This window comes from Salvelinus sp. IW2-2015, linkage group LG37 (assembly GCF_002910315.2).
Source record: "Salvelinus sp. IW2-2015 linkage group LG37, ASM291031v2, whole genome shotgun sequence".
NCBI lineage: Eukaryota > Metazoa > Chordata > Actinopteri > Salmoniformes > Salmonidae > Salvelinus > Salvelinus sp. IW2-2015.
Genome location: NC_036876.1, coordinates 14,134,273 through 14,147,158, shown reverse-complemented (window position 1 = coordinate 14,147,158; position 12,886 = coordinate 14,134,273). Strand labels below are relative to the sequence as shown.

The following is a 12,886-nucleotide window of genomic DNA, read 5'->3' as shown; positions in this document are numbered from 1 at the left end:
AAATCGGTCATTTCTGACATAAATAGAAATGACAAAACGAATTTGTCCTGTATTTCAGCTTACCACACACACACACACACACACAACACACACACACACACACACACACAAACCACACACAGGAACACACACACACACACACACACACACACACACACACAGTCATCACCTCCATCTCATTGTCTACAGGCACTCCTATTCATCATTTTTACACCCATCTTCATTAATTCTCTCCATCACTGATTAAAGATGTGACACCCCAAACAGGCATATCCACAGACACCTATGGCTCAGTGATGGGGGTGAGGGGGCCTTTCTGAGGTGCACTTCTAATGATGCTGTGACACAGACAGCTAGAAATGCTTTTAATTAGGCCATGTTGATTAACAAATCAAGTCAAGAGGCTCTTGTTTCAGAGTGGAAATCTGTTTTAAAAAGTTTGGGATGTTCTGTTGTCAAAATACACATTTAAATGAGTCATGTACAGTACTTGTGTATTAAATATGCTACAAAACACAAGACAGTAAATTCTTTTAAACCTCAAATACACTACACGTTTGAAAGTTCTCCTGCAACCGAGTGATCAAATTAAGGTCCTACATCTGTAACAAGTCACACGACACCTAAACATGCTGCTTAGAAGGAATAGACCTTCTCCATTTTCACAGCTTGGCATAACTACCTCCATGTTCAATGAAACTAGCTGTATCCCTTTTCCTGCCTGCTACACCCTAGTGCTCTGAAGCTAGACTGCACAGTCATGTGACGGCGATAGGTTGCAGTGCAGTGCAGTCCATTGGGTGCTGGTTAGGGATATGGCTGTCTGCCCTGGGTATGGTAGTGTTATCTCACYGTTGGAAAGGTTAAGAGTCAGGTTAATGTAGGGCAAGAGTTGTTTCAGGACATTGACCTGGTTAAAACCCGTGTGTGACACTTGAACCACGTTTAGGGCCCTTCATTTGGAGACTGATACCTTGAACGAGCTTGACTTTTCAGAGAAATACATCCTGTTTTTGTGTCGTTAAAAATATTTAACGGAAAGTACAATATCAAGCCAAAACAAACCAAAACAATTCACAATTCCCTTTCGGCGTAAAACAGCACATCAGATTTCACAACGGAAGAAAAACTAAATGTGTTATCGTCCATGATCTTTGGAGTACTTTCTTTTGACAAGTCATTTGATAATTCTAACTATCTTTATTTGTAATCCAAAAGTCCAAAGCAGCTAAGATAAATATAATCTTAACACTTGACCAGCATGCAAGCTCCTAACAAGCCTTTACCCAGTTATGGATAAAATGAATAGTCTACCTACAGCGGACATGGACGGACGTAGCTCATGTACTGTAGCTCTTCCTAATATGATTCTATCATACTGTGCTAGCTCCACATACGGTAGTGCGGTAAGGGAACCCACCTTGGTGGCCGAGTCCACAGCTGAGCCTCTCTCCAGCAGCTCCTGGACCAGCTCCACGTGGCCCTCCTTAGCTGCCAGGTGCAAMGCGTTGAGCCCATTCTGAGGAAGAAGAGAAGTAGACACGTATAAGAAGATAGGTCAGCCTCAAAACAAAATGGAGGATAGAAACGATAGAGATAAAGGAAAGAGAAGGGACTGGGTGTACCTCCAGGTCCATAACCTAACAGGTTCCCTTTCCCTCTCCCAATCTCCCTCTCCTTGTCTTGGCTGTGAAACCCTGTTCTCCTCTCTCACAAATACACACACACACACTCTCTCGAGGGAGGTACAGACTGAAATACCAAAGGCAGTACTGGATGTCAGAATTTGTGCCGTGTCACGATGGTTGTGGACTAGTGCCAGTCCAGGATTCACTATGTAGGCCTGGTGGTATTAATAAAGTCAAGCAGAATATGTGTGTGTGTGTGTGTGTGTGTGTGTGTGTGTGTGTGTGGTGTGTGTGTGTGTGTGTGTGTGTGTGTGTGGTGTGGTGTGTGTGTGTGTGTGTGTGTGTGTGTGTGTGTGTGTGTGTGTGTGTGTGTGTGTGTGTGTGTATCTGGTGTTTGTCACAGGGGTCACTGGTGTGTGATTCTGTTCCTTGAATGCGACTTGCCAGCTATGCTGTAATTTATAGCTACTGTCTTTCCAGACCCCATAAGACTTGACTTATATAGAAACATCGTCCAAGACTAACTCAGATATATCAAGACTCAGATACACAGTTGAAGTCGGAAGTTTACATACACTTAGCTTGGAGTCATTAAAACTAATTTTCAACCACTCACAAATTTTTGTAACAAACTATAGTTTTGGCAAGTCGGTTAAGACATCTATTTGTGCATGACACAAGTATTTTTAAACAATTGTTTACAACAGATATTTCATTATCATTCAGTGTATCACAATTCCAGGGTCAGAAGTTTACATACACTAAGTTGACTGTGCTTTAACAGCTTGGAAATTCCAGACAATGATTCATGGCTTTAGAAGCTTCTGATAGCCTAATTGACATCATTTTAGTCTATTGTAGGTGTACTTGTGATGTATTTCAAGGCCTACTTCAAACTCAGTGCCTCTTTGCTCGACTTCATGGGAAATCAAAAGATATCAGCAAGACCTCAGAAAATAAAGTCTGGTTCATCTTGGGAGCATTTGGCAAGCCTGAAGGTACACGTCATCTGTAAAAAATAGTAGCAAGTATAAACACCATGGGACCAAGCAGCGTCATAGGCTCAGGAAGGAGAAGCGTTCTGTCTCCTAGAGATGAACGTAATTTGGTGCGAAAAGTGAAATCAATCCACAGAACAACAGCAAAGGACTTTTGTGAGATGCTGGAGGAAAGGTACAAAAGTATCTACAGTGGGGAAACAAGTATTGATACACTGCGATTTGCAGGTTTTTACTTCAAGCATATAGAGTCTGTAATTTTATCATAGTACACTTACTTGAGGACGGAATCTAAACAAAAATACCAAATTACATTGTAATGATTTTTAAGTAATTAATTAGCATTTTATTGCATGACATAAGTATTTGATACATCAGAAAAGCAGAACTTAATATTTGTACAGAAACCTTTGTTTGCAATTACAGAGATATACGTTTCTGTAGTTCTTGACCAGGTTTGTACACACTGCAGCAGGGATTTTGGCCACTCTCCTCCATACAGACCTTCTCCAGATCCTTCGGGTTTCGGGGCGTCGCTGGGCATACGGACTTTCAGCTCCCTCCAAAGATTTTCTATTGGTTCAGTCTGGAGACTGCTAGGCCACTCCGGGACCTTGAGATGTTTTCGGAGCATCCTTAGTTGCCTGGCTGTGGTGTTCGGGTCGTTGTCATGCTGAAGACCAGCATACACATCTTCAATTCTCTTACTTAGGGGAGAGGTTGTTGGCCAAGATCTCGCGATACATGGCCCCATCCATTCCCCTCAATACGGTAGTCGTCCTGTCTTGCAGAAAAGCATCCCAAAGAATGATGTTCACTCCATGCTTCACGGTTGGGATGGTGTTCTTGGGGTTGTACTATCCTTCTTTTCCTCAAACACGGCGAGTGGAGTTTAGAACAAAAATCAATTTTTGTCTCATCAGACCACATGACTTCTCCATTCTCTTGGATAATCAATGTCATTGGCAACTTCAGAGTCCTGGACTTGACGCTGGCTTGAGCAGAGGACCTTGCGTGCACTGCAGGATTTTATCATGACGGCGTAGTGTGTTACTATGGTTTTCTTTGAGACTGTGGTCCAGCTCTCTTCAGGTCATTGACCAGTTGCGTGTAGTTCTGGCTGATCCTACTTCCTCATGATCATTGATGCCCCGAGGGTGAGATCTTGCATGGAGCCCCAGACGAGGTGATTGACCTTCATCTTGACTCTTTCCATTTTCAATAATTGCGCCAAAGTTGTTGCCTTCTCACAGCTGCTTGCCTATTCCTGTAGCCCATCCCAGCCTTGTGCAGGTCTACAATTTGATCCCTGATGTCCTTCAACAGCTCTCTGTCTTGCCATTGTGGAGAGTTGAGTTGTTTATGAGTGTGTGGACAGGTGTCTTTTATAGGTACGAGTTCAAACAGGTGCAGTTAATACAGTATGAGTGGAACAGGAGGCTTCTTAAAAAAACGAACAGGTCGTGAGAGCCGGAATTCTTACTGTGGTAGGTGATAAATACTTATGTCATTGCAATAAAATGCAAATTAATTCTTAAATCATACAATGTGATTTTCTGGATTTTTGTTTAGATTCCGTCTCTCACAGTGAAGTGTACTATTAAAAATTACAGACCTCTACATGCTTTGTAAGTAGGAAAACTGCAAAATCGCCAGTGTTCAAATACTTGTTCTCCCACTGTTATATCCACAGTAAAATGAGTCCTATATCGACATAACCTGAAAGGCGCTCAGCAAGGAAGAAGCCACTGCTCCGAAACCACATAAAAGCCAGACAACGGTTTGCAAATGCACATGGGACAAAGATCGTACTTTTGAGAAATGTCCTCTGGTCTGATGAAAAAATAGAACTGTTGCCATAATGCATCGTTATGTTTGGAGGAAAAAGGGGATCTTGCAAGCCAAGAACTGTCACGCCCTGACCTTAAAGACGTTTATTTCTCCATTGTGTAGGTCAGGGTGTGATGTGGGGTGGGCATTCTATGTTTTGTTTCTATGTTTGGCCGGGTATGGTTTCAATCAGGGACAGCTGTCTATTGTTCTCTCTGATTGGAATCATACTTAGGCAGCTGTTTTGCCACCTTAGGTTGTGGGATGTTGTTTTTGTTGTCTGTGAAGCCTTCAGAACGTGACGTTCGTTATTTCTTTGTTGTTTTGTTTGGTGTTCTGATTAAATAAGAATCATGACATCTTGGTCACTTCTTCCGACGAGTGTTACAAAACACCATCCCAACCGTGAAGCACGGGGTGCAGCATCACGTTGTGGGGTGCTTTGCTGCAGGAGAGGACTGGTGCACTTCACAAAATAGATGGCATCATGAGCAGGAAATATATGTGGATATATTGATGCAACATCTCAGACAGTCAGGAAGTTAAAGCTTGTTCCAAATGGTCTTCCAAATGGACATTGACCCAAGCATACTTCAAAAGTTGTGCAAAATGGCTTAAGCAACAATGTCAAGGTATTGGAGTGGATCACAAAGCTGACCTCATTCTATAGAAAATTTGCAGGCAGAACTTGAAAAAACAAGAGGCCTACAACCTGACTCAGTTAACCAGTCTGTCAGGAGGAATGGCAAAATTCACCACAACTTGTTGTGGGAAGCTTGTGAAGACTACCCGAATGTTTGACCAAGTTCACAATTTTAAGGCAATGCTACCAAATTAATTGAGTGTAAATGTAAACTTCTGACCCACTGGGAATGTGATGAAAGAAATGAAAGCTGAAATAAATCACTCTCTCTGCTATTATTCTGACATTTCACATTCTTAAAATAAAGTGGTGATCCTAACTGACCTATGACAGGGAATTTTTACCAGGATTAAATGTCAGGAATTGTGAAAGACTGAGTTTAAATGTATTTGACTAAGATGTATGTAAACTTCCGACTTCAACTGTACCAACTGGTCCCAGTTAAATTTTGCTAAAGACTAGTTTATTTCCCTCCATAAGGGACAATATGTTCCTAATAGGAGATTGATGTTTACGTCCTGTTGTTGGGGCAATAAATAGATCCTAAAAGCTTTGGAGAGAGAGAAATTACGATTACATTTCAATATCACTCTGGGCGGATTACCCTGCGGATTAAAGAATCCAAGCGTTTGCATTTGCCAGCTAATTCCCAAAACACCACAACATGAGGGGCCCAAGTAACTTCAATATCCAACCCCAGATGCCAACAACATGACACAACATTTGGATTCTGAGGAGCAACCCTCTCTCATTCCTAAAACTAATCCAGAGCGATTTACAGGAGCAATTGGAGTTAAATGCCTTGCTCAAGGGCACATCAACAGATTTTTCACCTAGTTTGGGGCGTCTCAGTGACCCAGCACTAATTCAGGGAGCGTTTGTCTGCTGTTTAAAAAGGGCCGCTCGGTCGATATGTAATTTCCTCTATAGCCAGGGCAGCCCCAAACAGACTATGTCATACAGACAAACTGGACTGCTCCTGAGGACCCCTATAGTTACAGCAAGGCCCCCTACAGTGTTTAGGACCGGTACTGAGCATGAACGTGTCCAATCAACCCATGTCTATTAAAAAAATAGTTACATGTTCTGCAGTCTGCACTGCCCTGAAGGCGAACAAGAAGCATCTTTTTTAAAAGACATGCTGCATTGGACTCAGAAGGGTGCACCATCTGCTCTCTTCTCACTTAGCTTGTCCTCACATCCCTTAGCACTGTCAAAAAGCTATATTTCTATTGTGTAATTGTAGGGCCTGGCTCCAATATTGTTCTGAAGGTAAAACGTAGAGTGTAGACAAACACCTTACAAACTCCCTGTAGAATGAACCCCTGTTAACCTGTCGTTGGTAACACACTTCACCCTCAGAGATGGCATTGGGAATAACTCAAGGCCAGCCAGACAGGATGCTATAGCACCATAACACCTGTCACTACCAAAGCGGAATGGAGTAGCCATTTCTGTCCCTATTTCAACTTTATAGATGAATGGCTGCCTCTGTCGTTTGTCCCCATGGAAGTTGGTAGGGATGGAGGAAGTGAGGTGGGTTGTTAACTGCAGGGACAATCTGTATTCACTCCTTCGGGGCGGGGATCATTCTCCCCCCCCTCCCATTCCGATCACCCCACAATCTCAAAAAAACACCTGCGCCCATGGCGCTCCCATACAGTCCCATCCATCTCTGCCCACAACAACCCCATACTGTATGAGTGTACCCCCCCCCCCCATTCATCCATCCTTTAGAGTTTGCAGGCATATCACTCTGTCACACAGTTCCCCAACTTACTTACTGACCACCACAGTCACTCAATCACAGTCATTAAATCAGCCTGGCCAGACGCAATCCATTATGAAACGTTCTAATTACATAATATAACATTCACCCTAATGTTCCCGCTTGTTATTGTTCTATTATATGCAGATGTAATGTGGTGGAAATCTAATTCATAAGCAGCGGTGGTTAGAGCAGACTACTCCCATGGGGCATTGCAGCAGTCATAACCAGCATAAATAGCCACTAATTAACATGCAGATTGTGAGTTATTATCATTATGAACTATGGTGCTTTAATAAATGGAATGCATTACTCATTCAAAAGGCGTGTTAAAAGTTTACAGTCCGTAGGGGTAACAGGAAAGTGCAAAAAGGAATTAAGTATACTTTTGAGAAGAGCGTTTTCGGTTAAAAAGGGTCAACTTGAAGAAACATATCAAGTACCAAATAATAACACAATAATAAAAGTGACAGGTAGTTGATACAGGTCATTTAGATTTGAATAGTCCACAAAGGAATACATTTCTAGCAGAGTAGACCAAATAACTTCCACTAAGAGAATGTCAACTCCACCTCCTGCATTAAGTTGAAAAGAGCTACTGTATTCCACCAAGGGTTGTCCCTTAACACTTTTTTCAACTTCCATAGTAGAATCATAACGACCACTTCATCATACAAACAAGGTCTTCATGCAGCAGTAATGGTTTACAGAGTTGAGTTTGAATTGGGGGGAGGTTCAGAGCTGCTGTGTGAGTCTGTGTGGTTGATTGATTGGTTCTCCAGGCTGTGTTGGATGAGCCACAAGGAGCTCTCACGGTCATAGGTGGAGTATTCCATCACTAGTGGCATGGGCAGAGACTTGATGGAAAGACATCCATCTAATGTGGCACCTGCAATGTATTTATAATGTATGACTGCTACTTTAAATGCAGTACCACCATCAAGTTTATTTCTCCCATGACTGTGCAGAGGAAATTATACCAGGGACAAACTGGGAATATATCAGCCTTAAAGACAGGGAGACACATTGGTATTTGTTACAGAGCAAGAGGCTCTGTAAACAAGGCTTGGCTACAGATAGATGTAGGATCTTAATTTGATCCCTCTTATTGTTGAGAATTTTCCTGCACTGCAGGATATGCAAATAGTGTATTCAAGGTATAAAAATGCTTCAAAAGATTGTAATTTCCACTTTAAAATGTCCGACTTTATTTGAAAAATGAAAAATGTATCAACCCCTACAAAGAAATGCCCATTAGTTATAATCACCATAATGAATCACATTTCCTGTTGCTGCAGGATTATTATCATGCTGTAGCAAACTGTCTCCAATTAAGATCCTAGTAGTGTAGTAGTCTGGTTGAGTGAAGAGGCCTGGGAGACAAATGAAGGTCATGGGGATGAGGATGGAGGAGCAGATGGTTTCAGCCCACAACACTAACAACCACAATCTATCTGGCAGCTGTCAAATATAATACCTGACATACAGTAAATGGCTGTTATCATTACTTTTACATTTCAGTCATTCTAGCAGACGCTCTTATCCAGAGAGACTTAAAGTAGCGAGCGCATACATTTTCATACTTTCTTCATACTGGCCTCCAGTGGGAATCGAACCCACAACCCTGGAGTGGCAAGTGCTGTCAATGCCATTTGTATGCCTGTAGTGTGGGGTGTGGGCTCGTTGCTAAGGATGACTGACATAGATCCTTATGCTTGCTGGTTGCTAGGATGACTGACAGTTTCAATGTGATCCACTTTGCAAAATTGCATTGCTAGCACAACCACTCAAGGGTGTAACAATACAGAACACCTTGAGATTGCTCCAGCTCACTAACTAATATCTGATCACTAGACCATCAGATTCCACAAGCACACTCATCAATCCATTGACTATACCTGTCATATGGTATATGAACCGACAGGAGATGTTAGTGACTAGGGTCCTGTCTCCTCCCCTCTCATCCATCTCTCACTCTGCCCGACACCCACATAGGGCTGTGGTGGTCATGACATTTTGTCAGCCGGTTATTGTCATGCAAAAGTAGGGCTGGGCGATATGACCTAAAAATCTAATTTATTGGAAATTCACGATATATACAGTGCCTTCGGAAAGCATTCAGACCCCTTGACTTTTTTCCACAATCTGTTACGTTACAGCCTAATTCTGAAAATAATCCTCAGCAATCCACACACAATACCCCATGATGACAAAGCAAAAACAGGTTTTTATACATTTTTTGCAAATGCATTACAGATAAAAAACAGAAATACCTTATTTACATAAGTATTCAGACCCTTTGCTGTGAACTCGATATTGAGCTCAGGTGCATCCTGTTTCCATTGATCATCCTTGAGATGTTTCTACAACTTGATTGGAGTCCACCTGTGGTACATTCAATTGATTGGACATGATTTGGAAAAACCCACACCTGTCTATATAAGGTACCACAGTTGACAGTGCATGTCAGAGCAAAAACCAAGCTATGAGGTCGAAGGTATTGTCCGTAGAGCTCCAAGACAGGGTTGTGTCGAGGCACAGATCTGGGGAAGGGTACCAAAAGATGTCTGCAGCATTGAAGGTCCCCAAGAACACAGTTGCCTCCATCTTACTTAAATAGAATAAGTTTGGAACCAACAACACTCTTCCTAGAGCTGGCCGCCCAGCCAAACTGAGCAATCAGGGAGAAGGGTCTTGGTCAGTGAGGTGACCAAGAACCTGATGGTCACTCTGACAGAGCTCCAGAGTTCCTCTGTGGAGATGGGAGAACATTGCAGASGGACAACCATCTCTGCAGCACTCCACCAATCAGGCCTTTATKGTAGAGTGACCAGATGGATGCCACTCCTCAYTAAAAGGCACACGACAKCCCGCTTGGAGTTTGCCAAAAGGCACCTAAAGACTCTCAGACCATGAGAAACAAGATTCTCTGGTCTGATGAAACCAAGATTGAACTMTTTGGCCTGCATGCCAAGYGTCAWGTCTGGAGGAAACCTAGCACCATTCCTACGGTGAAGCATGGTGGTGGCAGCATCATGCTATGGGGATGTTTTTCACTGYCAGGGACTGGGAGACTAGTCAGGATCAAGGCAAMGATAAATAGAGCAAAGTACAGAGAGATCCTTGATGAAAACCTGCTCCAGAAYGCTCAGGACCTCAGACTGGGGAGAAGGTTCACCTTCCAACAGGACTACAACCCTAAGCTCACAGCCAAGACTTGAACCCAATCGAACATCTCTGGAGAGACCTGAAAATAGCTGTGCAGCAACGTTCCCCATCCAACCTGACAGAACTTGAGAGTATCTGCAGAGAAGAATGGGAGAAACTCCCCAAATACAGGTGTGCCAAGCTTGTAGCCTCCAGGCTGTAATCGCTGCCAAATGTGCTTCAACAAAGTACAGAGTAAAGAATCTGAATACTTATATAAATGTAATATTTTCTAATATTTAGATTTTTTTTCTTATATTTTCTAATATTTTCTAACATTTCTAAAAACCTGTTTCTGCTTTTTCATTATGGGGTATTGTGTGTATATTGATGAGGGGGGAAAACAATTGAATCAATTTTAGAATAAGGCTGTAACATAACAACAACAAAAAAAATGGAAAAAGTCAAAGGATCTGAATCATTTCCAAAGGCACTGTATGTAAATTTAATATATATATATTTTTATTTTTATAAATTAGCAAACATTTCTAAATACAAGCGTTGTTGAATAAGTAAAGGTAAAATACACTGCATTTCAAACAGTCTAATGAATTCAGGGCTTGTGAAGTTATACTTAGGATAAATATAAGCCTTCCACAACCATAAGACCCACTAATAATTCGATTATTTAATCAAAATAGTTTAACCTGCTTTTTTCCCCTCAATAATCACTGATCTGGCTTTCAAGTCTGTCTATGAAAATGTCATTTTTTGTTACAAATGTAACTAGAACCATGCATAATGCACATTCACTAATAATTACTAACTTCTTGTAGCAGGCATTATAGAAGATGAACACAGGTCTCATCAACAATCTCTCAAACCCACGTGCTAGTGACTGGCAAGCTAATCTTTATATTTCAAGTTTATAATTCAAGCCAACTTGGATCTATTTGCTAGCTAACAAGGTTGACCAGTTGAATTGTTATGAACACACCCTTCTGTCTGTCTCCAACTGTTTGAAAAGCATGTTAGCCTGTCCACTTAGTTCAGATGTTGAAATCAAGTGGCCTACCTTATTTCTCAGAATGATAACAACTTGACAATTCCTTATATAATTGTGTTTTATGATTATTGCACATTTATAAAAAACAGACTAGACAGCTAGGATAACAGTCTTTGGCTAAAATGCTGCTAGCGGTACGTGGTACCCCAATGCCAGCGCGCCACAAACTGAGCATTCATTTTCCAGAATCAATGTTCATTGATACTCTCGTTTTTAGTAGTGTCTGCTCTGCGCGCAATTTGAGTAGTTGAGACATAAAACGGGTTTCGTTAGAAAAGCTATTTTCTCCTCTACTACAGTAAAATAATGTCTCAATGGGCGTTGGTGTCCTATGATTGACTATGTTAATCATAGTACCTCAAATGCAAATAGCGTTTTGAAACCGCTTGTCAGAGAGAACTTCGTTGGCGTGAGAGGCAGGGGAAAGGGGCTTGGTGTGTGTAAACCGTAGAGGAAGAGGCAAAGCGAGAGGTTTCACTCTCCCTAAAATCGGTCCAAAATAAACCAAATGCGTTTATATGGGCTAATTTTGGACCTAAACTTGTCGCCTGCCTTCCCGCCTTTTGGGGGACAACGACTACACTAGAACACTAGAACAAGTGGAAATAAACGCTTCAAAAAATGTTTTTTATTTTTATTTTTACAAAACCTCGATTCTTGCGATACAGGCATTTGGAATATCGCGGATTTTTAAAATGTATTCATTAATTCGATATATCGCCCAGCCCTATGCAAAAGGCTCCCGGTCTCAAGGTAATTGACCCTTTCACATATAGCAAATCCAGGCCTCCACGCATATGAGCTGCATACCAGCCCCTGATGCGCATCTTTGGAACAGCTACATAAAAAAAAAAAAAAAAAAAGTCTAATAAATCAATTTAATATACACCATCACAATAAAGCCTTATTTATTTTAGTCAGGTCNTGCTACCAAATACTAATTGAGTGTATGTAAACTTCTGACCCACTGGGAATGTGATGAAAGAAATGAAAGCTGAAATAAATCACTCTCTCTGCTATTATTCTGACATTTCACATTCTTAAAATAAAGTGGTGATCCTAACTGACCTATGACAGGGAATTTTTACCAGGATTAAATGTCAGGAATTGTGAAAGACTGAGTTTAAATGTATTTGACTAAGATGTATGTAAACTTCCGACTTCAACTGTACCAACTGGTCCCAGTTAAATTTTGCTAAAGACTAGTTTATTTCCCTCCATAAGGGACAATATGTTCCTAATAGGAGATTGATGTTTACGTCCTGTTGTTGGGGCAATAAATAGATCCTAAAAGCTTTGGAGAGAGAGAAATTACGATTACATTTCAATATCACTCTGGGCGGATTACCCTGCGGATTAAAGAATCCAAGCGTTTGCATTTGCCAGCTAATTCCCAAAACACCACAACATGAGGGGCCCAAGTAACTTCAATATCCAACCCCAGATGCCAACAACATGACACAACATTTGGATTCTGAGGAGCAACCCTCTCTCATTCCTAAAACTAATCCAGAGCGATTTACAGGAGCAATTGGAGTTAAATGCCTTGCTCAAGGGCACATCAACAGATTTTTCACCTAGTTTGGGGCGTCTCAGTGACCCAGCACTAATTCAGGGAGCGTTTGTCTGCTGTTTAAAAAGGGCCGCTCGGTCGATATGTAATTTCCTCTATAGCCAGGGCAGCCCCAAACAGACTATGTCATACAGACAAACTGGACTGCTCCTGAGGACCCCTATAGTTACAGCAAGGCCCCCTACAGTGTTTAGGACCGGTACTGAGCATGAACGTGTCCAATCAACCCATGT

General features: G+C 41.7%; 1 protein-coding gene across 1 annotated transcript in view; it reads right to left on the bottom strand.

The window, feature by feature from the left end:
* The window catches only part of ank2b (ankyrin 2b, neuronal), a 134,412-nt gene that overhangs the window by 77,360 nt on the left and 44,166 nt on the right, over positions 1 to 12,886 (bottom strand). The window contains exon 3 of the mRNA XM_070437908.1: positions 1,421 to 1,519. Coding sequence (XP_070294009.1) covers positions 1,421 to 1,519 — 99 coding nt within the window. The remainder of the gene's footprint in view (positions 1 to 1,420; positions 1,520 to 12,886) is intronic.